Source organism: Lolium perenne, unplaced genomic scaffold (genome assembly GCF_019359855.2).
Source record: "Lolium perenne isolate Kyuss_39 unplaced genomic scaffold, Kyuss_2.0 unplaced33, whole genome shotgun sequence".
In the NCBI taxonomy this organism is placed as follows: Eukaryota; Viridiplantae; Streptophyta; class Magnoliopsida; order Poales; family Poaceae; genus Lolium; species Lolium perenne.
The window spans coordinates 296125-322112 of record NW_027248991.1 but is presented as its reverse complement, the minus strand read 5'-3'; the positions used below and the strand labels follow the sequence as shown (position 1 = coordinate 322112).

Genomic DNA, 25988 nt, shown 5'->3' with positions numbered 1-25988 from the left:
CGCCTTCAGGTGATATAAGTACTACTCCCGCGCCTTGGGCCTCTTCTAGTCTCTTGGACCCATCAAAGTTCATGGTCCATGTTCTCGACAAGTCCGGGGGTCCTGTGTTTTGCAGCTCCATCCACTCGCGATGAAGTACTGCAGAACTTGCGACTTGATTGCTTTTCTTTTTTCATACGTGATGTCCCGAGGGGAAAGTTCTATTCCCCAAAGGGAGACACGGCCCGTAGCTTCTGGATTGTTTAGTATATTTGACAAGGGAGCTTCATTGACCACTATGATCGGGTGTGCCGAAAAATAGTGGCGCAATTTTCGTGCTGTTGTGAACACTCCATATGCTAGCTTTTGGTACTGAGGGTACCTTTGTTTTGAAGGCGACAGAACTTCGCTCACGAAGTATACTGGCCTTTGCACTCCATGGATTTTTCCTTCTTCTTCTCTTTCGACAACTAGCACCGTGCTAACCACTTGAGGTGTGGCTGCAATATACAGCAGGAGAGGTTCCTTTTCCTTTGGCGCCACCAGAATTGGTGGTGTCGAGATTTTGCGCTTTAAATCCTCGAAAGCTCTATCGGCCTCTTCGTTCCATTGGAATTTATCTCCTTGCTTTATCAAAGCGTAAAATGGTAACGCTTTTTCTCCTAGCCTGGCGACGAATCTGCTCAATGCTGCGACTCGCCCGGTTAGCTGCTGTATCTCTTTCAACTTTGTTGGCTTCCTCATTGTTACTATAGCTTGTATTTTGTCGGGATTTGCTTCAATCCCTCTTGCTGAGACCAGAAACCCCAGAAGTTCTCCTGCTGGGACGCCAAAAGAACACTTCGTCGGGTTCACTTGAGTGCGTAATTTGTCGAGGTTGTCAAAAGTTTCCTTGAGATCCTCGATTAGTGTTGCCCCCTTTTTTGACGTTATGACGACATCATCAATGTATACTTGCACGTTTTTCCCAATCTGTGTCGCTAAACACTTCTGCATCATCCTCTGATATGTTGCTCCCGCATTTTTTAGACCAAAGGGCATTGTCTTGTAGCAGAACACCACCACCACCACCTCCACCTCCACCTCCTCCTATTCCACCACCACCTCCTCCGGCCGGCCTCATCCTCCACCCACCCACCCCACCCACGCAACCAATCACCCACCTCCGGCGACCTTCCAGAAAAATTTAAAAAAAAAATCGGCGGCCCCAGATCTAGATCTAGATCTAGATCTGGCCGCCACTTTTTTTGAAATCTTAAAAAAATTTCGTGGCGCACCGGCGGTGGTGCGCCACGTAAATAAGACTTCCTGTTTCTGTGGCGCACCACCGCCCGGTGCGCCACAGAAATAAGCTTTCTGTGGCGCATTGGCTGGTGCGCCACAGAATCGTTATTTTTGTGGCGAGAATTCTGTGGCGCACCACCCATGCGCCACAGAATGTGTTTTTGGTGCGCCACTGATGAGGCTTTTCCTACTAGTGTAGGAAGGACGGTATGATTCTCACGGCCCAACGCCGGTTTCCTCCGCCTGTCGCGGTTCCTCCGCCACCAGCGACGTACACCGCGGTCACATAGTCTGTAAGCCAATCTTACGGCTTCATGGTTCCATCGTATGTTTTTGTGTCACGGGGCAACTGAAAGTTGCGTACCGGTGGTTCTTCTCTCATGATCCGTGGGCCAAAGCATCGCGGACCCGGAGGACCTTCAGCTTCGATTATTTCAGATAAGTGTACCCTGTCCAGCCTGTGCCTTGCATCCCGGTCTGGCAGGCACCTTTCTCCAACACGCTCTTCCAACGGGTTCCGGTAAGCTCCGACTCTTTCTATTCCAGAATCATCTTCATCATAACGTTCCGGTACCGCGGCTCTTGCCTGCCGGTACCTTGGTAGAGTCATTTCCTCAGCATAAGTTGCTCTTGCCGCTTGATAATTTTGCGTGGTTTCATCTTTACCGGCATAAGCGTTTCCGGCATAGCCTTTTCCGGCATAGCCACGACCTGCCCCTTGGCTTTTCCTACCGGCATCATGTTGCCCGGCTTGTTGTTTTCCGGCAAGAACCGGATCATACACAGTCATCTGCTGCGCATTTGCATCTTTTTCTCTTCTTCTGTCGGGATGGGGGGACGATGCCTGCCCATGCGACTTGCTTCCGGCATTCTTTGCCGAACGCACTGATTTTGACGCTGCAGCTGCCTTGTTAATTCTAGCAAGCTCAGTATTTTGTGCCTCAATCTGAACGAGCAACTCTCTTACTCGATCCTGTTGTTTTGCCAAAGCTTCACCGGAAAGCAACTCACACATTTCTACTGCAGCCTTAGCAGCTTTTATCGTTTTATCCGGACTGCTGTACTTAGGTTTTTCTACGATGCTCAAAGATACCGACGTACTCTTTCCGGCAAGAACCTCCCGGCGCAAATCCTGATCTAGATTGCGACCTCTAAGCTGGTTTTCCGCTACTCTAGCAGGCTGAGCGCTAACGGAAGCAAAGCCATGGGAAGCGTTGTACTCACGTAGGGTTAGGTTCAGCTCGCGCTGTGCCCTGATGATGTCCGCTCCTCCGGAGAGCAGCTTCTGCCGCTGCGCCTCCAGCTTAGCTTGAACCGCAGCGGGGTTGATGTTCTGCGTGATGGGCATTGCCAACACGCTCATTTTCGCTTGGAGCGGGGTTTCCGGCGGTGGAGCTGACGTTCCGCCGATGACCTCGTCGCGCTCGGTCGATGGTTTGGCCGGACGCGCGGACTTGGCATGTCCCACGCCCTCCACGGCAGCTTCTTTGCCGGCGTCGCCACGCTAGCCATGAGCACCTCCATGCTGCCAGTGGCGCAGCCGGTGCGCAGCCCGCGAGCAGCAGAAGATCTTGGCGGGTCCGGCGCCACCAGCACCGGCGAGAAGTACTGGCGCTCCGGAACGGTGCCGAGGTAGACGCGATGGCTGCCGAACTCGATGATGCGGCTGTTCTTGGGGAACTTACCGCCGTTGGCGAAGCAGCCCGCGTTGTCGTTGATGAAGTCCAACGAGCCGAGGCGTTGGACGAGCCCAGACACCACACGCTCGCCGGAGATGGTGAGGAGGCTCGCCCGAATATGAACTCCAGCAAGCGCAGCTGCTGGCCCCATGGTGGGCGTTAACTATCGTCGTGGTGAATAGACAGATGCCACGGGATGGCTTAAGTTGGGGCCGAATGTGCGCTAGAGGATTCGAGGGAGGGTTTTGTTAACAGGGAGAAAGAACTTGGTAAGAAACCGGTATGTATTCCTTAACTTAGCCCTTGGCCAGAGGTTGAAGATGAACGGTACAAGCTTCTTCTCTAGGTGCGATCTACCATCTGATGAACTGTCCCGCGCAGGGGTGTGCTCCCTCTCCTTATATAGGGGAGAGGGTGGCTTACAAGGGAAGAAACCCTAATGGCATCTTTGATGACCTAGGCTACTTTATAAAGCTTCTTTGGTCTTGATGACATCGGCCTTCTCTTTAATCAGGAAGAGATGACCTCTTCTGGTAGCTTTTACGTCATCATCTGCTTTGGCTTCAGAGCTTCGATTAAAGCTGATGTGCTTCGCTCATCCTTGTCCTCTAGTCCTTGAGGGAATCTTTGACCAGAATGCCGACATGCTACAGTTGAGCTTATGCCGGTACTCCGACATCTTGTCGAGTTTACCATATTCCGGTATACCCCTTCTGGGATACCGGTATACTTTCACTTGGTTGTAAACAACTTAACTTGGTTATCCGGATTGATCTTTAAACCGGTATCTTGATAGCTAAAACAAAACAAGTTTTCCATGCCTTTGGCATACCGGGGGCCATCCCCCCAATAGGTTTACTGAAGGCCCATGACCTGAAGTTTATGAAGCCCGAAAGCCCAGTTAAGCGATGGTTTGGAAAGATAGAGTTGTATTAGGAATAATGACTTGTAACTATTACGGGACAAACTCAAAGAGTCTCCCGGTCTTTGTAACTTGTACATCACGAAACCCTCGGCTCCGCCTCCTATATAAGGGGGAGTCGAGGGAGAAAGAGAGGATTGATTCATTGTCAACATAACCCTAGTTTTCTAGCAGTCGAGTACTTTTCCGGCTGAACCCTCGAGATCTACTTGCCCTCTACTTTCCATGAAACCCTTGCGCCACTTCTTCGACCCCCCTCTGGACACTGTCTTTGTTACGGAAAAACATTGACTTCGACTATTGTTTCGTCCAATTCTAAGAATATTTCCTGTCAACTTTTTTGAAATTCAAAATAGCAGAAAACAAGGAACTAACACTGTGGCATCTCGTTAATAGCTTAGTGCCATAAAATGTATAAAAGTGCAACGAAGTATGAGCAAAACATATATAAATTGATGTAAAACAAGCATGGAGCATCAAAAATTATAGATACGTTTGCGACGTATCATTCATCCTGTGGAGTCTCCCCTACTCGATGTAGTACACATTGTTAGATTTGGTTGAATCTGGGATGCTCTTGTGAATCAAATGGAGGGAACATTCTGCTCATGGCAGAATGGCCGGAAGTGGACCAGTACTTCTGGTGTACCGGAACTTCCGCCCCAAAAGGCCAGTACTACCGGCCAGATGCCCATTTGCACCAAATCTAACAATGTTGGCTATATTTTTCAGGGTTTCCTCATAGAGTTGTGTACTTACCTCCTGTGCTACTATATCTATGTGCTGTCACAGCTGGTTTGAAGAGACGAAAACTAACATCCGATGAGATTGAGGAGGAATACGAAGGAAGATAAAGTTCACTCATCCACAATGACTGAACAACAGCATGCTGTGCAAAGGAGCAGGGCCAAAAATCCAGCAAACGGGGGCAAGCAAGCCTCTAAGAACACCGCTGACAAGCTAAAGTATGTGGAATACAAGAAATACCGGCTAGAGAATCCGTACCTCATTAGGCGCAATCCAAGAGTGGACAAGAACTTCCACAACAAGTCACAAGAAGACATCTGCACCAACATCTACCAACAGTTTAAGGCACCTGAGGTGATCATGCACCACACTATTGAGTTGGAGGAAATGCAGAAAGATGTTGAATACTTTGGAGAAGCTCTTGCTATATGGGAAGAATTTGGCCTCATACAGTTGATGACTTCCAAGAGGATGATGCTTGCACCTTAAGTTGGCTCACTAATGGAGAACATCTTGTATCTAATTTGGCCAAGTTTGGCATGTCTCTTGGATATCCTCGCACTGACCTTCCTGGAGAAAATGATGATGATGGCTGGAGGTGCCATGACAGTGCGATTTCCTTGGACAAGAAGGCTCTCAGGCGCATGTACATCAAGGGATGGGCAAATTCAGGCAAGACAAATAATCTTTTCCCAGTTTGGGACATCATGCTCCAAATTTTCCGTGAGACGGTCAATCCCAAGGGTACTAACTTTGATGAGATTCACTTGTATGAGGTGGATCTGCTATACAATGCATGGAAGATGCAAGGCAAGGGAATCAAAATGGATGTCATGGATTACATTTACAATGAAATGTGGAGCTTCACCATGGAGAAGAAGGTGCCTGCATGCATATGCACCCTACATTATGAAGCTCATTGAGGGTACTTGGCTGACCACAAGGGCACTGCTCTGTCTGCTTATGTCCCCATTTCTCTCATTCCTCCAGAGGAAAAGAAACTAAGGGTCAAGACACACAAGGATCCCAAGGCCGTTCCAGGCGATGATGATGAGAAGGCCCCAAGTTGGGCTAAATCTCTTGCTCAAAGAGTTAGGATGACTTTCTGCTTGATAGTGGATGTACATAATGAGCAGTACAATGCATAATATGACCGCAACAAGGCATACAAGCTGAACAAGGATATTGCTCATCACATGAAGATGACGGTGTCTCCTGATGGTTCTGAGGAGAATATCAAATCTATTGGTCAATGGAAGTCTAATCATGCTGATGAGATGCCTTATGATGAGGATCTTGATGGGATCTACTCTCCACCTCTCACGCCGACTCACCCTGATGCATCCACCTCTAGATCTGGACCTCGTGCTGACCCTCCTGGCTGGGAGGGCACTACCTAGGGCGTGTAGGCATGCTCATGTCCCTTTTTGGTGTTTCGATGCCAAAGGGAGAGTGAGGACTCTTAGGTCTCTCTGTTTGGGTATTTGCATGGGGAGTCAAAGCTTGCCTCTCATCTGATTTACTTTTGCTTGCGAACTCTATTTATTTGCTTATTTGTCTTTATGCTTGAACTATGTGTCTGGATGTTATTTGGACCATCTTAATGTAATATGGTGAGACAATGTTATTATGGTTATCAATATGGTGAATGGTTATTATGGTATTATATAGAGACTATGGTTATTATGGTAATGTAATTGGTTATCTAAAATGATAAAGACTATGGTATGGTATGATTTCTATATTCAAACTAGTCCTTATCTCCATATATGATGTCTCCATGTTAATTGTCTCTGTCTCTCTACTGTGCTTGATATGCTTATGTCAATACATTATTATACTTGCACATGAATGTTGATTTATAAGAAATAGGGGAGAGATGATCCTGGCATGTGTACATTTGCATTCAAAAGCAATTCATAATAGGCACACAACTAGGGGGGACGATTCTATGTCTCTGTAAACTCATTGCACCATTGATACACTATTCCATGCAAATTCTTGTGTTCACAACAAAGGGGGAGATTGAAAGAATATTTCTTGTATTTGTGTGTTAGACGCCAACACATGAACATCAAAAAGGGAAGATTGAAAGTACGAAAATAGTACAAACCACCTCTCAACCTGCTCCCCTCGGTCGCCTCCTCTAGGCGATGGGGGAGCCAAACCCTAGCCTCCCGCCACCTCCACCTAGCCTCCCCGCCCGCTCCCTCGTCGTCTCCCGAGGCCGCCGATGGCTAAGCCGCCCGCCGCCGATGAAGGGGGCGGCGAGGATCTAGGCCTCTCGGGATCCTGCATGGCCCGTCTCGGAGGGAGGACACCATGCCGGACCCCGGAGGTCGTCGCCGTCCTCTGCCCCTCCTGCGCCCCTCGCCGTGGCGTCGCGCCTCTTGGCCTTCGCTGCAGCCTCCTGCAGCTCGCCGTCTGGCGACGCCCGACCATGGCGCGATCTGGCTGGGGAGGGACCGATCTAGGCCCGCCTGGGCCTGGAGGGCTGTGGCATGTGCGCCGCTCCCCAGCTCTCCCGGTGTGCGCCTTGCTCGTCCGTCTTCCCCGGGGCCTCCCGCGGTTTCTTTGCAGCCGCGTGCCCTAGTGGAGGCGTTCCTGCCCGCGTCGCCCTAGCCTCGGCGTGGTTCACCGTCGTCCCTGTCGCGGCGCATCTCCGACCGCTCCTCGCGTCGGTGCCCCTGCGCGTCGGCTCTGCCGGCGGGTTTGCGGGGCGGCTTTGACCTTCGCTGCTATCCACAGCTCGCCGCCCGTCCTGCTTCTCACCCCGTCTGGCCATGGCGTGGCTTCTGCCTGGCTTGTGGTGGACGCGTTTGGCCTAACGCGGCGCTGCTCGGCTTCCCGGTGGCTGCCTAGTGCATCGTTGGCGCTAGCGCGCGCAGGCTCGTTGGGTGGTGACAAGCTTCATGCCCTGCTTTGGCCCGACGGCGGAGAGGATGCCGGACGAAAGTCCTGCACTGTGCCTGGACGGTGCCGATGGCGGTGGCGCCTTTTGGTGTCGTTTCCCCTTCTTGTTGGCGTCATCGTGTGCGGAATCTCCTGCCGCTGCGTGTGTCGTATGGTCTCCGGGTGAAAACCCAAGCTCCTTCGGAGCGGGCGACGGCGGCAGCTATGCCGCTACCTTCTTGAAGGCGCCACCTATGGAGGCATCGACTTTGTGGCATGTTAGGGCGTGTGTTAGTCTTGTTCCACTTTTCAGGTTTTCGACTCGGTTTTCCTTATAAACTGGGTCGTTTTGTGCGGTTTTTGGTTTTCCTTATTAACTGAGCCAATCTCCTTCTATTAATATATCGAGTAGCTCACCTACCGAATTCTAAAAAAAATACGAAAATAGTCGGGCATTTTTCAGAGGCTATAAATCACGCAGTAGTTAGGCGGGGCCCAGTCGTCAGTGGGAGGAGAGCCCCGTGAACCAGAGGGGGACACGACACGCACGCGACAGCTGATTCACTCAAGGACGCCTAGTTGGATGCGAGAGCGTGGACAAAGGAGGGGCAGACAGATTTTACTCCGTCCCTCACTCATCTGGGCCGGTCTGGTCTCCTACTCTCCTAGTCCTAGGTGAGAGTGAGTCCGCCGCTTATCCGCACGTCCACCTCTCGTCTTCCTCCCCCCTTCCACTCCCCAGAAGCAGAGCAACAGAGCCAGCGGGCCAGCCAAGGGGATGGGTGCCACCGCCTCATCATCATCTTCTTCTTCTTCCCTGAGCTGAGCTGAGCTGAGCTGAGCTGAGACCCCCTTTGCTCGCTCGCTCGGCAGCCAACTCTTGCTTGCCGGCCGGCCGGCCGGAGTCGATTCATCTTGCTGCCATGGCTATGGGGGCTGTGCTCTCTTCCAACAGAGCGTTCGCCTCTCCCCTCTCCTCAGCAGGTGCGCTCAGTATTTCCGATTCCAGTCTGTTTTGGTTTGGTCCGTACGTGTTTCTTTGATTTAGTTGCAGCTAGCTGCCGTTCAAGATTTCCCCTTGATTAATTATCATATCAGGGTCGTCGATTCCGCAGATACTAATTAAACCCTGAATTCAATTCTACCGTGCCTAATTATACACAGAATGCATGCACAGACCAGGGTTGCAAGATTTATCCCCATTGCTTGCTTGCTTGCTTTCTGAATAACCCAGTTGCTGCCTGACTGAAACGCTCCCATGCCTGTATGTATGTATGTATGTATTCAATGCTGCAAGCTGATGAGGTCTTCCATTTAGCTTAGCTCTTCTCCGGCCAGGGGATGATGTAATCTTGTCATTCGTCACCATGCCTGGATGCCACGGCAAGGGAAAATTGAATGAATTCTAATGCTTGTTCTTGTTACAGGAGGAAAACAGCAGCATACATCGCCACACTGCAGGTGGCCGGTGTGCTCCCTGGTCCCTGGAGATAGAAATGGCAGGCAAACGCCAGCATCCGTTCAGCAGCCTCTGACGAGGTTCTGCCCCAAGCGTAGATTACTCTCCTCAAGGGTCGAGTGCTTCCTGTACTCTTCAGACCCGGCGGTGACGAGCGGCTGGCACAAGCCCAAGAGGCGGGAGAACCTCACCGCCGGCTTAGACACTGCCTCCAGCTGCGTGGTACCAACCAGGAACTGCAAGGCCAAGTTCGAGATGACCGGGTCACAGTCTGACGTCCCCGTCGAGGCCGAGGCGGTCCTGCCCGGACAAGACGCGCCCTGGTTCCCCAAGCGATGGACGATCGTCGTCCTCTGCTTCTTCTCCTTCCTACTCTGCAACATGGATCGGGTATGTAGTATCTGCATGCTTACGGTACGGGACAATGGTTTGTCTGGGTACGTGCTGTGCTCGGAACCGGCTCCTCTAACGTGCTGAAACAAAGTCACCCAGCTACAGTAGTAAGCTAGTGTAAATTTGTGAAGAAAAGTCAGGATACTGTGTGTGTATTATGCATTGTGTTTTTCAGGTGATTACTGTAGATAATCACTGTAGCATAAAATGTATGAACTTAATTTTTTTACCTCATAATTTTTTATGGCAAGTAATGAATGTTAGTATATACCCAGATAAATTTAAATCAATTTAGACTCGGATCATATGTTTTTGAAGAAGGAAAGTCAGGGAATTGCTCTTCTCTGACTTCACTTCACCACGTTAGAGGATCTGGTTCCGCTGTGCTCATCGATCCATCGTTTGCTGTGCCAGGTCAATATGAGCATCGCCATCCTTCCCATGTCAGCAGAATATGGTTGGAGTCCAGCAACTGTTGGCCTCATCCAGTCGTCTTTCTTTTGGGGCTACCTTCTCACTCAGGTTTTTTTTCTTCTCTGCATCTATTTCATCTTCCTTTGCAGTCACAGATACTTGAATAATTCTTTCTGGTTTCAGTCCCAAATCAATGTAAAACAAATACCAGCACTTGATGTCGTCAAACTATTATTTCCTGCAGATCCTTGGAGGCATCTGGGCTGACAGGTTTGGCGGCAAGGTGGTACTGGGATTCGGGGTCGTCTGGTGGTCAATCGCAACTATGCTTACGCCCGTCGCTGCCAAGCTCGGCCTTCCATTCCTACTCATCGTGCGCGCTTTCATGGGGATCGGCGAGGTTCATGTCTTCAACTGTCACTCTACATTATTTATGCTTGCTACATATACAACAAACACTTTAAAATGCAGACTAAAGTTCTGCATCTTTTACTGAATAACAAAGTTTTTGTTATCCAGACCTGCTCTTCCTGTCTTTGATTGTTTTTTCTTGGGTCGTCTAACAGGGAGTTGCCATGCCGGCAATGAACAACATTCTTTCCAAATGGATCCCGGTTTCAGAGAGGAGCAGATCTCTTTCGTTGGTATACAGTGGCATGTACCTTGGTTCCGTTACCGGCCTGGCCTTTTCGCCTTTCTTGATAAGCAAATTCGGCTGGCCTTCTGTGTTCTATGCATTTGGGTCCCTGGGAAGCATCTGGTTTGCACTGTGGCAGCGCAAGGCAAGTCCCTCTTAGATTCTCACTCATCCTTTTTGTTTGTTTGTTTGTTTGTTTGTTATTCTGCTAATTGCTACTCTCCGTTCTGAATTAGGCACGCAGCTCTCCGAGTGAAGATCCGGATATAAGTGAAGATGAAAAGAGACACATCCTAGGTGGTAATGCCACAAAGGAGCCTGTTAGCTCCATACCATGGAGGTTAATCCTATCCAAGCCTCCAGTATGGGCTCTCATAATATCCCATTTCTGCCATAACTGGGGAACATTTATTCTCCTAACATGGATGCCCACGTACTACAATCAGGTAAGTTTCATTCAAGTGTTTGGCACTCATCATTGCTCAATAGCAGACACCATCATCATGCTGTACTGGATCATATGCAGGTTCTCAAGTTCAATCTTACCGAGTCTGGGCTTCTGTGTGTCTTGCCATGGCTGACCATGGCCGTGTTTGCAAATATTGGTGGCTGGATAGCCGACACTCTTGTTGCCAAGGGGGTTTCCATAACAAACGTCCGTAAGGTAACTTCTTATTTCCTCTAGTATGGGTTCTTGGCAAAAGTTGGGTGCACAAATATTTTTTTTTTGACTGTGCATTTATAGAAGAGGGAAAATGGTCTAGTTTATAGGGAAAACCAGACCGAAAACCATACAACGCACGGTTAATTCAGGGGAACCGGCAAAACCAGAACCACCTAACTGCACAATTACAAATCTTGACATACACTGTTTCTTTCTGTAGATCATGCAATCTATCGGTTTTCTTGGACCAGCCTTCTTCTTGACACTGCTGAGCAAAGTCCGAACCCCAGCCATGGCGGTACTGTGTATGGCCTGCAGTCAGGTAACTGACTGCATTGATGATTGCCACTTATAAGTGAATTCTAGTACTAATAAATGCAAGCTCACATTTCTGCCCAATGTTTTCGGCAGGGGAGTGATGCATTTTCTCAGTCTGGGCTCTACTCGAATCACCAGGATATAGGACCACGTTATGCGGTAATAAGAAACTAACCTTTAGTTGCTCCTTTGGGCCTGTGATCTCATCATTGCATCTAACTAAGCAATGCTCCCATAAAATAAAATTTCAGGGGGTACTTCTCGGGCTGTCCAACACTGCCGGTGTGCTTGCAGGAGTTTTTGGTACTGCTGCCACTGGCTACATTCTCCAGAAAGGTGAAACCCCATCGTTGCACATAATACGCAACCTTTTTTGTGTGAACTATATATGCTTACTTCTTCCTATTGTCATATCCAGGTTCTTGGGATAATGTGTTTCAGGTGTCTGTTATACTGTACATAGTAGGGACAGTGGTGTGGAACGTCTTTTCCACCGGAGAGAGAATTCTCGAATAAGCTGTCGGCGCAAAATAGCTGATTTTGCTGATGTATTTTTGGCGTGCAAGAAGTACAGCTTTCTTTTGGAGTGTGAGATGCTTGGCAACGAACACTCTATTTTTATCAAGACATAGCTGCATTTGATCTTTGGGGTATGGAAGGAATGAAGAGCAAACCCGGGGAAAGTCAGGTTGGGTATTGAGGATAGTGACTTGGAACCAAAGAATTATGTGATGTTGGAAAGCAGCTGCACCAAACCCTAGCTTAGCACCTCATTCTAAACAAGTCCAGGCTACTTATTGTTTCATCTTTTGCACCAACCACCAGAAAATTCTGCATGGTTATTTGTTTTTCCAGAATCAATGAATTAACCATGTCTTTCAGCTTGCTTTCATTCATGCACTGTGCAAGCATTTTGGGACTACGATGTATTTTTGTTAATTTGTGATGTTGTTCTTGTTATATCGTCCGTGATTATATCACCTCACAGTGACAGTGTCACCTTTTTAAGCATATAAGTGCATGTCAAACATTAAATTTACTGAATTGTCATACGGTTGATCAAAACTACTCAAGTTTACTGTCCTAAAATAAAGCTGGCCTCAGGCTAGCTGTTCGGTATCGATTTCGGCAACAGAGATTACTTGCTTGGCTACACCAAAATGTATTTGAGTTTTGCAGAGTTGTGGATAAAAGGTCAGACCTTTGCCGTACATGAGGAGACTTCCTTGCAGATGATGGAATTGTGTATGGTGGTCCTTTTCCTTTTGTTTTTTCCGACAAGAAGACGTCTTACCAACCAGCAGCACAAATGTATCTTGCAAAGGTAACGTCTTAAAATTGGTATATAGCAACGCGTGAGAAATCTTCTAGGTTCTTCTGTACACCCAAGGTCAAACTATAAAAAATGTACCGGTTCGATATTGTGGAACGGGAGGGAGTACATGTTTTTCAAATTTCTTGATGAGAAGATTATTTTTCGAGAAGTGATGAAATGTGTGGCTAAACTACCGATCGGTATTGTTTGACAAAATGCGTCCCCACTAAAAGAGAGTAAGCAAATAAATATATACGAGTAAGTAAGAGTTGTCGAATGTTTTTCCGATTTTGGCTATCCATGTCTCCCTAAAATCAGCATGCCGTCCAATGGCAAGCCCGACATGCGAAACCATCGGAACAGAGCCCCGGTCTCATTGTCCCGATCACACCACGCGTGATGTTTCAAGATTCGCCACGCAAGCCGTTCGTGTGTGCACCCCTTGTCGCTGGACGCTGGCCCCCTCCCCCGCCTGGGCCACCCTGTGTCTGTGTGCTTGTGTTTGAGATAAAAAAAAGATGTAATGTAATCTTATATCTCAAAATAATAAAATAAATTTGAATTTTATATCTTAATTAAGATGGAAATTCAGATATGAGTTTACTAGACTAATGATTTTATTACCATTGATGGTGATTAAGTAGTGCGCCCGAAAGATGTACCAAACACGACAAAATTATCTCTAAAAAACAAGACAAAATTATTGTGCTGCACCTTATCCTCACACGGAACTATATTTCAAGCCGTCTATTAATGTACCATGACACATAGCACGGCTTCCATGGCAATAGAAAGCATGGCGGATCATGTGTGGAGAAAAATAATACCTAACATTATTGTTAATAAGTAAATAAAATAAAGAGAACATGTCAATGTAGAGAGGCAAAGTAAATCGCATGTTGCAATATTTTAGTTTCCCTCCACATTTCCATTTATTCAAATGTTTTTCTATATATAGGAAGAAAAAAAAGAGAGAAAATAATAAGGAGGAAAACCCTGCCTGAATCTATTCATCATCAATCCCTTGACTTGCTTCGACTCCACATCCAGCGACATGCCTCGCCACGGCTGGCCATGTCCACGGGCGACTCTCCCTCCGGCTCCGGCTCCGGCGGCCGCCCGCTCCTGACCGACAGCGATTGGGACGGATCCAGCCGGGAGGGCTCCCCCGACGCCGACGCCGACGCCGCCTCCCCATCGGGAGAGGCCTTGCGCACCACCGCCGACGCCGGCTGGTGGCTGGGCGAGATCGAGCGCCAGCGTGTGCGCCTCGTGCGGGACTGGGTCCACATGGCCGCCCGCGAAGGCGGAGACGACCACCACCAGCCGCCGCCGTCAGCAGCCGGCCTCCGGATCCGCGGCCGCCAGGCACGCCTCGAGCTCGTCATGCGCCTCGCTGCCGACCGCCACGCCGAGCTCCAGCGCCTGGCCCTGCGCTGCCCCGTCTCCGGCTTCCCCCACCGCAACCGGATCCACGTGCGTGCCCGCTCCCCTCCCAACCCACGGTCCCATTAGCCAGCCAGCTTGAGATATAAGTAACCGATGATGGATTTTATCTTATTAGGCGCTGCTCCGGGGGAGGTTCCTGCGGAATGGCGGCCTGCCAGAGGAGGCCAGTAGACTGCCGTCGGTAGCCGCAAGGGAGCTCGGCCAGCTGCGGCAGCGCCACCCTGTCTCGGGTCTCAGGTTTGTTTCTCTACTTATGCTCAGTACTTAATGGATCGATAATATCTAGTAGGATTTTATTGGAATTCAATCAATTTATTATACCAGAGCGATTAATGGGGTCATTGTCAGGAGATTCTCTTCCTTTGGTTGGAGGAGGTCCTGTCCATCTTATCTTATACAAGAGCCCATGATTTGTTCTAGTAGTAGTTAGTACTGATGCTGATATTAGCTACAGCTTCTTCTTCTTCATTTGCACTACATGATGATATTCTCTCAATCAACATATAATGGTTGGAGTGATGATGATGTTCAAACGAATGATAAAGGTTCCAATAACTGAGCTGTTAGTCAGATTGCATTTTTAGATTTGTTTCATCAGTAGCATAGTTATTTCGAACATCTTAATCTTAACTAAGCGTGTACTTATTTCTCTCATAAGTGAAAGCTTGCAGCCTTACTAGAAGCAGTTGCAGACTTGCAGTTATAATGTACATGTGCAATGTTTTTACTGCAGCAACGACATCCTATATCGGGTTTGCGGTATGCTTATGCTTATACGGCATGAATACAGATAGCCTTTTCATTTTCTTGGAATCAAAGCGATTATTGGGCTAATGGGTCATTGTCAGTAGATTCTGGTCCTTTGGTTGGAGCAGGTTCATCTTATAGGCCGGGATCCCATGATTCTTGGTAGTTACTCCCTCCGGTCGTTATTAATTGACGCGAGAGTACAGCTGAAACAGTGCAACTTTACATACATATTGCGTTGATTAAATCGGACCAGAGGTAGTAGTATCGACGCTGATATTGCTACAATTCGATCATTTGCAATGCATGTGGTTCATGCAGTCTCAATCAACATATAGCGGTTGGATTAATGGTGATTATGTCATGTTACCCAGCTCAAAAAATTATATCATGTTCCGATGAATGATAAGGTCCCCTGTTTATAATGTTAAGTTGCACTTGCAGACCAAATTTACTCACAAAACATAAATTTCTTCCTGTTCCATGGGTAGCATAGTTCTTTTTTCCAAAAATTTAACCTGGTCGAGGTGTGTAATTATTCTCCGTCAAGTGAAAGATTGCAATCTTAATAGAGAATTGTGACCAATGTGCCTTGCACGTAATAATAGCTCTGTTCTGGTAATTGTATATTGCAACTTTGTAAACGTAAGTATCAGAGTAAATTAATTCAATATATCTACCTTATTTTCATAATTCTGTACCATAGCACGGACATCTTACTAGGAAGCCATTGCAGTTATAATGTACTTCCCGAATGTTTTAATAATTAGAGAAGGGTTCTTTCCATTTCAGATTGGATAATCTGGTACGAGGTCAAGCAGCCAGCCTGTCGGGTTCATCTTCAGCTCAAACTGCTACCAATGACCATTCTGAATCAACACGTCCTGCTTCTGAAGATTCCCAGGACACACATCAACAGGCAAGCGAGAATGTTGATCTTCAGATAATTCAAGGTACAGCAACAGCATCAGATTATGGAAGTATTACTGAAGGCTTGTCGGAACCTCATAGTCAGGAGGAGAGTTGGCAGGAAGATCTTGAGGTGGATAGAGGACGAGACTGGGAACATTTTTCCCATGCTATTGCTACAGGGGAGGTATCCGGAAGAAATTGGCATGACAGCAGTTCGTCTGATGAGAGGACAGAGGTTGGAGATCACCAAAATGCGTCTCTTCTGGAAACAAGTGACGAGTCAACTAGTCTTGCTGAAGAGCAGCTTGCTGTTAACCATCTTCCTCAAGTGCTTGAAGAGCTTCATAGCAATAATCATCACCTTCAAGAACCGCGTGAAGAGTGGAACGAGGACAACGATCCTGCAGAAGAGTGGCAGAGCGATGACCATTTTCCACAAGTAAACGAAGTGTGGCATGAGGATAATGAGTCCAATGACACTGCACATAATTGGCACGATGATAATTCAGACCAACCAGCTGACCCGGAATCTTCGCGTATCAGAAGAGCTAACACATTCACCCCCGGTGACGACGATAACGTGTACAGCACGGAGCTAAGGGAGCTTCATAGCAGGTTTCAGTTTCTTCGTTACACACAAACAATTTATTACAGTATGTAGCCAAAATGCTGAAACGATGTTCATTCCACAGGCGGAGTGTTTCTACTCTTCTCGATAGTGCTTTCCGTGAGAACCTAGACCGACTTATCCGTTCATACGTTGAACGACAAGGTCGTGGTCCCCTCTCTTTGCATCTGGAAGGAACGCATGCGGCGGCAGCCCTTGACCCTCCGGTGTTGCAAGGACAAGAGCAACAGCATGGAGATGACGAGGAGGAACAGGAACTTCGTGATGCTACTAATGTCAGGCCTCGTTTAGCTATCCCACCTCCACCTATGCCTCCTCGTCAACCGCTTTGGCATTCGGAGTTGCATCATAACAACTGGATCAGGCAGAACATACACCGTTCTGATATTGTGAGCATTTCTCTCACTGCGCCCAGTTTCAGTACTTTTTAGTCCTTTTGTTTTTTTGCATTAGTTTGGACCGGGAGTTACTAAACTGCTGCTTTTATGCTTTTTTACATTAACTTATTAAGTTGCCACATTCAACCCTTCCTTTTTATGTTCTTATCCAAGAGCTTGAGGTTAAAGGTGCCCTCAAAAGGATGAATGGAGGAAAGGCCCATGGCCCTGATGATGTCCCAGTTGAGGTGTGGAGAGTCCTTGGAGACGTGGAAATAGTATGCCCGAAGAGTGGAGAAAAAGCATATTAGTACCTATCTTCAAGAGTAAAGGAGATATTCAAAGTTGTAATAACTGCCGAGGGATTAAGCCTATGAGCCATACTATGAAGCTTTGGGAGAGAATCATCGAGCATCGCTTGAGGAGAGTGACGAATGTCACTGGAAACCAATTTTTATGCTCGGGAGATCGACTATAGAGGCGATTTTCTTACTTCGCCAACTAATGGAGAGATATAGGGATCAAAAGGACCTACATATGGTCTTCATCGACTTGGAGAAGGCGCATGACAAGATATCAATGACAGTCATGTGGTGGGCGCTTGGGAAACACAAAGTTCCAACAAAGTACATTACCCTCGTCAAAGATATGTATAACCGTGTTGTGACTAGTGTTCGTGCAGGTTCTAGTGAGACCGATACCTTCCCAATCACAATAGGACGACATCAAGGGTTAGCCTTGAGCCCATACATATTTTCCTTGGTGATGGATGATGTGACCAAGGATATAAAAGGAGATATTTCTTGGTGTATGCTCTTTGTTGATGATGTGGTGCTAGTAGATAAAACCAGGGCTGACGTATATCGAGGCAGACATTGGAGTCAAAGGGGGTTTGGACTTAGTAGGACCAAGACTGAGTACATGTGATGCGACTTTAGTGGTGTTGGTGGCAAAGACCGAGATGTCAGTTTACAAGGACAACTTGTACCTAAGAGGGACACCTTCTGATACTTGGGATCAATGTTGCAAAGCAATGGTGATATCGATGAGGATGTTTGCTACAGGATCAAGGCAGGGTGGATGAAGTGTCGGCAAGCATATGGTATCCTATGTGTAAAGAAGGTCCCACAAAAGTTAGAAGGTAAGTTCTATATGATGGGAGGCGATGCTATATGAGGCAGAATGTTGGCCCACTAAAAGACCACATCCAACAAATGAGTGTCGCGGAGATGCACATGCTACGATGGATGTGAGGCCATACAAGAAAGGAGCGGATTAGGAATGAGGTAATTTGCGAGAGGCTAGGGGTTGCACTGATCGACAAGAAGCTAGTCCAACACCGACTAAGGTGGTTTGGGCATATCCAGAAGTTCCAGATAACAACGGAATTCTAAAGAGCACGGAGGAGACTAGAAGGGGTAGAGGACGACCAAAGTTGATTTGGGCGGAGGCGGTAGAAAGAGACTTGAGGGATTGGAATGTACCTAAAGTCTTGGCTCTTGATAGGACTGCATGGAGATCAGCGATCCATGTGTCAAAACCTAACTTTACTCTTTTTCTTCCTTCTCCTTGTTTTGGTTGCCTTATAGTAGTATTTCTATTGGGTTTCATATCTAGTCTACTCCAACTTGGTTAGGAAAAAGGCTTTGATGTTGATGTTGTAGTTGGATTCACTGTAACTTTATAGGCTGTCACATTCACCCTTCTGTTTATGTTTTAATGAGATATTTTCCTAGGGTATTTCACTGCGGCTTGTATGTTCTGTTGGCTAAATAGCTAAAGGCTCATATTTATTGTTGTCCAGGAATGGGAGGCTATCACCGACCTAAGGGCTGACATGGCCAGACTCCAGCAAGGCATGGGCCACATGCAACGGATGCTTGAAGCCTGCATGGATATGCAGCTTGAGCTGCAGCGTTCTGTAAGGCAGGAGGTCTCCGCAGCCTTGAACCGCTTCATCGGGGAGCGAGGTTAGTAGCTCAGCATTCTACTTTTTTTTTCTATGGTGGTTCCTGTGCTAACTTAGAAAGCAAGATGTAGCCTCTTGGGCGAAACACCTCCGTTGTTAAATTTAACTTTGGTGTACCATTTACGTTCTGATGCTAATAGTGCTCTTGTACTTGTACGACTGTACCTTAAATGGCTTACTTGGTGTTCTCAGCAGAAAGCAGAGAAACCATAGATGACGGATCAAAATGGATTAATGTGAGGAAAGGCACCTGCTGCGTATGCTGTGATACTCCAATCGACTCTCTTTTGTACAGGTTTGTCAGTTGTATCTACTCTTATGATGAGTCTGTGAAAGCTGTTGAAAACCTCGATGATTATTTTCTCAGAAGTGGTGCTAACCATGATGATGTTTTGCAGATGCGGACACATGTGCACGTGCTCCAAGTGTGCGAACGAGCTGGTCCGGAGTGGTGGGAAGTGTCCGCTATGCCGCGCGCCTATAATCGAGGTGATCCGAGCTTACTTCATCATGTAGGTGTAGAATATACGACGAGGAGGAAAGGAAGAAGGATGGAAGCTTGGTGGCAGCAGCATGATAAGATATATAACCCATAATCCCCATATGATTGTTCGAGTTCTTTTGACACATTGGTTGGTTGGCTGGTGTGCGTGTGTATGTGTATACATCTTGTTCTCCCCAATGTGTTTTTTCCCAGGTGGAGTGTAATCGTGTAAGTATAAGTTTTGTTGGGTGGGTTTCACTAATTTCTGTATGAGTTTTCTGGTTCTTGCAAAGAAAGTTGGCCTGGCGAGATTGCTCCTCTGAAAAACATGCGTGTGACAATAGCGTCCTGGTTGTTCTGAAATGAGATTCATGTCAGGAAAGATTCATTGTTCAAACTCTATACCATTCAATAAGGTCTATATTACAATCCGACTTTTTTTAATTGAAGAGATGCTAAGGTGATCAAGGGTATATTTGGTTCAAAGAAATTTTATAGGCATTTTAGAGGATCTATTCATTCTTTTTTTCCTTGTTGAGTTTTGGAGATTGTATTAGTTTTTCTATGATCCTTACGTGCAATATAAAAGACAAATTTGCATCGAGTCGAAGTCAATGAACATATTCTTTGTTCGTGTGACCTATGTAACATGTGCTTAGTATTCCATAAATGTTGTAAGGTTTGTAGGATTTGAAATGCCAGGACATCTAAATCTTGTGTATTTTGATTTCTGCGAACCAAAGAGTCTCTAAGATGATTAATTTGAAATGATTTGCGATCGCCAGGCAGACAACTTTTGTATAGCTTGGTGGTATGAAATCAAACCCTTTAAGTTTTTTCTGGAGTGCCTTTTCATTAAGTAAGAGGGAAATTATCCAGTTTATAAGGAAAATTAGATGAAAATCGATACAAACACAACGCCGACATGTCTGGTTTATTTCTATACCTAATAATAAAGGAGCTAAGGTTTCTGCCAAAATTTTCGTCCAACTTTTTATTGGACCGTTTTGCCCTCCCACCAAATCGCATAATACTGCACAATGCCATAGTACCGGTTCGTTGCTCACATCCCGCGCCTTCCGCCTCGCTGCTACTTGCCAAGCGCCAAAAAAGGCCAGGCCCAAGTCTCAATCTACAATATCGATCGAGCACCAGAAGGTATGATGCGGGACCAAAACCTGATGCGGGTGGATTTTGCGTTTCGGATAGTCCCACCTCGCTCCATTATACCTTGCCTCACCGGTTTATATACGCCAGATTTCTAGAATCAACAAGCCGCCTCCAAGATAAGAACAGAAATCTTGAGGAAGGAATTAGCTGGATCGTCCAATGAAAAGAGAGCCGAGCCCGAGCCGGCACACAACGAAACAGCCGAAGGACAAGACGGAAGGAAAAATCAGCAGTCAGAGGACGACCAGAGAAATGAGGCGACAGGCGGGCGAGCTTGAAAAAAAGAGAGGGGCGGCCAGCGGCGGAGCGCCTCCTAGATCTCCGGCGGAGGAAGCTGATGATGCCAGCCATCCCCTGCTCCAAGTCGGGGGAGAGCTGAGGAAAAGAGAGCTCGAATCTCCGGCGAATGAAGTCCTGCTGCGGCCACCCCTCTGCTCCGAGTCGGGCGGCGAGCTCGGACCGAGCTTTGGTGCCGGTGTGGAATGATGCGAAGGAAATTTGGGAAAGGGGACGAACAGCAGTGGGTGTGCGGCGCCTGAGAAAACCTAACACAGGCCGAGTTCAGTCCTAGGCCACAATCTGAGTTCAGTGCTAATGCGAACAGATTCGAATCAAAAAAAGCCAAGCTAGCTAATATGAATGGAACATCTAAACATGTGTATTTAGTTGGTGCTAGACGAAACTAAGTGGATAGAAGATTTTGTACTTCTCGTGGACATGTATGTGTTATGCATATAAATAGAAAAAATTGTGTATCTTTTGCATTGGTGTACGCATAAGTACATATAAACTTGAATTCAAATTTAAAATATGTACTACATATATCTATAAAAGGAGGTTTTTGCTATATAGATACACCAATATTTTTTCCAACAAAACGGGTGAGATCGAAGACAGTTTGAGTTTTCCTTCTGGTGAGCCTAGGATTGACACACAAATTGCTTGGTTAATTGTTCAACAAGAGTCACAACATTGTTCAATAGTAGTTGCTTTGTTGGTTCCTAATTACTATAACCGTGGTGACCAATTGATGAATGTTCAGAAAAGGTTAAGCACTCTGCTTTTATTAAAAGATACAAGTATAAATAAACCATGAAGAAAATATTATCCACATCTATCTTTTTTTAGTCTTTTCTGCCTTAGTATCATGAAGAAATATTTTATTTTTGACTTCATGAAGAAATATATTTCAGCTTATGAGTCTTGTCAAGAAAATTGGAATTTCCATTAATTAAATTCTTCCTAATTTTTTTAATAAAAATTAAATGTAGTAATATTTGGTCATTTCCCGGTGCAACGCACGGGCACTTTTGCTAGTACTCCTATAAAGGAGCCTGGGCAACTCGGCCAGCCAAGATCAAATAGAATTAGCTTTACAATCACAACACTATAAGTGAGGATCAAATACAAGATATTATAAAAGATTTCAACATGGTATTCCTTACAACAACACCTGAATGTTTACTCAACTATAACTAATTAGTCTTTACTTATATTTTCGATGTATTTTATTAAACCAATATTCCTACCATGATTCACTTGGTATATCTTCAACTACAATATTGAACTCATGTCAAGGACATTCACATTAATTTCTTATCAAACCTTGACTATTCCAATCTTGTTTATCCACACCTTCGTCGTGCCGCACATCTGCTTCTCTCTCTCCACCATTGTTGTTGCTCAAGCTCCTTGCGCTCCTGCTTCCCTTCGTCCTACTTTTCCGCTAAAGCTTCCCCATGGCTCCTCCACGCACAAAGATGCTGAAGAACCATGCTCCATGCACCGATACACCCGCGGAGAAGGCGCAGGTTTCTGGATGGGAACGATCCAAGCTCACCAATCAGGACAAGAAGATGCTAAAGAAGCTTGGCCTGCTGAAGAAGCAGGAGTCCCTAAGGTTTCCTGGCGATGAAAGCTTCCCGCATCACCCTATCGGATTCCGGGTAACATTCATTGACTTTCTCATTCACGGTCTTTCCACTCCTATCCATGAGTTTTTCCGTGATCTCTTGTTCATCTACGGGATTCAGCTGCATCAGCTCACCCCGAATTCTCTCCTCCATATTTCCATTTTTATTACCCTTTGCGAGTGTTTCCTCGGCATCCATCCTCATTGGAGCTTGTGGAACTACATCGCAACAACTCTAGGAACATCGTCTACAATGTAGGTGGCATTTGCATTTGCGTCCGTCCCGACGTTGATTATTTCGACGTGAAATTCCTCGACGCTGTCCAAGGTTGGTGCAAGAAGTGGTTATATATCGAGGACGAGTATACCCCTCCCAGGAGTATGGTATCGTGCCGTTTGACGGTGCCGAGGAAATTCAGAGGTGCGGATCTTGGGACACAGAAGCCACTGCTGAAGAAAAGGCAACCACTAATGCTCTGATGACCTGCATCCACCAACTGCAAAAAACCGATGGAGAAGAACCCTCAGGTGTACAAATAACCGCCTATTTCCGTAGAATCCGGGTGCAGCCACTGCAGGCTCGCAAAAACCCCCTCTGGATGTACTCAGGAGCCAAAGATGTCGACCATTTGTCCAAGGATCTTTCTGTGAAGGACTTGGAGAGGCTTATCCGACATTTTACCTCTCTGAGAAAAAAACATGAAGTTCCCTCATCTTGCCGCGTGGAGCCATATAGTGCTTCCCACGCTCTCCCCGAAGTAAGCGTTTCTTTGAAGTAAACTTCTCCATTTTTTATCGACTGCATCTGTTTTTTGTCGTGTTCCCATCTTTCTTGTCTTTGCATTGCATTTTGCAGAACCATCGAACTCTCTCTTCTCTTCCCCCACTACCTGAAGGTGGAGAGGTAGACAGTAGAATCGTTGTCACTGACGATTCACAAGAAACCTCTCTTCCTGAGAGTGAAACCACGGGATCCCAGAAATCCGCGGGTTCCTCTGAAAGTGAAACCGGATCAGAACAACAATCTGATTCTGTTCACTCCGTCTCTCCTCCGCTTGCCACTTCTCCTGGGCGCAAGAGGAAGAGAAATGGTATTGAATATTCCGGCGCCTCCAAGCCTACTATCGTCGTGGTGAACAGACATATGCCATGGGATGGCTTATCTTGGGGCCTGATGACCCACAAGTATAGGGGGTGTATCGTAGTATCTTCGATAAGTAAGAATGTCGATCCCAACGAGGAGCAGAAGGTGTTGACAAGCAGTTTCGATGAAGGATTCACTGTAAATGCTCACAGACAAGTATTCAGGGGGGTTTGATGTAACAGATGAATAAAATACGAGTAAGTAAAGTGCGAGAGTAATAATTGCAGCGAGTGGCCCAATCCTTTTTTAGCACAAAGGACAAGCCGGTTTGTTTACTTATAATAACCAAACGTTCTCGAGTACACACGGGATTTTAGTCTAGTGCTTTCGCTACATACGGCTAATTAATCTTCATTGTTTTGATAAGTGTTGTGTGGGTGAACCTATGCTAATGTACCGCCCTTCCTAGGACTAATACATACTTGTGATTATACCCCTTGCAAGCATCCGCAACTACAAGAAAGTAATTAAGATCAATCTAACCACAGCCTTAAACTCTGAGATCCTGCTATCCCTCCTGCATCGATATACCAACGGGGGCTCAGGTTTCTGTCACTCCGGCAACCCCGCAATTGGCAAACGAGTAGAAGATGCATTCCCCTAGGCCCATAAAGGTGAAGTGTCGTGTAGTCGACGTTCACACGACACCACTAGAAGAATAACACCACAACTTAAATATCATAACATTGAATATTACTCAACCATACTTCACTACTAACATTTAGACTTCACCCATGTCCTCAAGAACTAAACGAACTACTCACGAGACATCATATGGAACATGATCAGAGGTGATATGATGATGAATAACAATCTGAACATAAACCTTGGTTCAATAGTTCCACTCAATAGCATCAATAACAAGTAGAAATCAACACCGGGAGAGTTTCCCCTATCAAACAATCAAGATCAAACCCAAATTGTTACAACGGTGACGAGGTGCAGCGGTGGAGATGGCGGTGATGATGATGATGATGATGGAGATGATGATGGAGATGATGTCCAGCTCGATGACGGTGACGATGGCGTCGATTTCCCCCTCCGGGAGGGAATTTCCCCGGCGGATTTCAGCCTGCCGGAGAGCTCTTTTCTCTCTGGTGTTCTCCGCCCCGCAGAGGCGGCTGTGGCTCTTCGCGATGTACCCCTGGAGCTTAGGTTTTCGGGACGAAGGCGTATGCGAAGAAAAGGAGGCGAGAGGGGGTTGTGGGCCCCCTCCTCACAGGGCGGCGCGGCCAGGCCTTGGGCCGCGCCGGCCTATGGGGTGGGCCCACCTCGGGTCCCCTCGGCTCCCCCTTCTGGCTCCCTTCGTCTTCTGGAAAAATAGGATTTTTCATATAATTTCCGTCAACTGTTGATCTTCCGAAATATTGCATTCTGACGGCGCTTTTTCCAGCAGAATCCTGACTCCGGTGCGCGATCCTCCAATAATCATGAAACATGCAAAATAGATGAAATAACATAAGTATTATCTCCAAATATGAAATATATCAATGAATAACAGCAAATTATGATATAAAATAGTGATGCAAATTGGACGTATCAACTCCCCCAAGCTTAGACTTCGCTTGTCCCCAAGCGAAACAGAACTCGGTAAACATGACCACATGTTTATGGAGTGAAGAGTCGATAAATCAAATACGTACAATAAGCATCATATTCATTCACACAAGACATTCTAGTGAACAACTTCCTCATATAACTCAACTTGAAACAAGTATAAGGTAATCACAAATAAAGGTGCATAAGAAATCATAGTTGGTGATGGCAAACTTCGTTCTTGGTCAGAGAACAATTAACAGGTTATTCTTATCTATCGAGCAGCGCTCTCATGTTAAAGTTTATATGGCTCATCTTGAAGGAGATATGCCCTAGAGGCAATAATAAAGTGGTTATTATTTATATATTTATGGTTATGATAAATGTTTATATATCATGCTATAATTGTATTAACCGAAACATTAGTACATGTGTGATATGTAGACAACAAGAAGTCCCTAGTATGCCTCTTAAACTAGCTTGTTGATTAATGGATGATTATTTTCGTAATCATGAACATTGGATGTTATTAATAACAAGGTTATATCATTATATGAATGATGTAATGGACACACCCAATTAAGCGTAGCATAAGATCTCGTCATTAAGTTATTTGCTATAAGCTTTCGATACATAGTTACCTAGTCCTTATGACCATGAGATCATGTAAATCACTTATACCGGAAAGATACTTTGATTACATCAAACGCCACTGCGTAAATGGGTGGTTATAAAGGTGGGATTAAATATCCGGAAAGTATGAGTTGAGGCATATGGATCAACAGTGGGATTTGTCCATCCCGATGACGGATAGATATGCTCTGGGCCCTCTCGGTGGAATGTCGTCTAATGTCTTGCAAGCATATGAAAAAATTCATAAGAGACCACATACCACGGTACGAGTAAAGAGTACTTGTCAGGAGACGAGGTTGAACAAGGTATAGAGTGATACCGATG

General features: G+C 46.3%; 2 protein-coding genes across 2 annotated transcripts; both read left to right on the top strand.

The window, feature by feature from the left end:
• The first annotated feature begins 8154 nt into the window (after window positions 1–8154).
• Window positions 8155–12280, top strand: LOC127303083 (probable anion transporter 4, chloroplastic). Its single transcript, XM_051333861.2, has 11 exons — window positions 8155–8487; window positions 8931–9352; window positions 9770–9877; window positions 10014–10169; window positions 10336–10551; window positions 10643–10852; window positions 10933–11070; window positions 11291–11392; window positions 11482–11547; window positions 11640–11724; window positions 11807–12280. The coding sequence occupies exons 1-11, from the start codon at window positions 8427–8429 to the stop codon at window positions 11902–11904; spliced, it is 1662 nt and encodes a 553-aa protein (XP_051189821.1). The 5' UTR covers window positions 8155–8426; the 3' UTR covers window positions 11905–12280.
• A 1453-nt stretch (window positions 12281–13733) lies between these two features.
• On the top strand, window positions 13734–19666 carry LOC127303084 (uncharacterized). Its single transcript, XM_051333862.2, has 7 exons — window positions 13734–14179; window positions 14268–14389; window positions 15692–16426; window positions 16504–16828; window positions 18621–18786; window positions 18978–19080; window positions 19184–19666. Exons 1-7 carry the CDS (start codon window positions 13778–13780, stop codon window positions 19299–19301), a joined length of 1971 nt encoding a protein of 656 aa, XP_051189822.1. The 5' UTR covers window positions 13734–13777; the 3' UTR covers window positions 19302–19666.
• Window positions 19667–25988: the final 6322 nt, after the last annotated feature.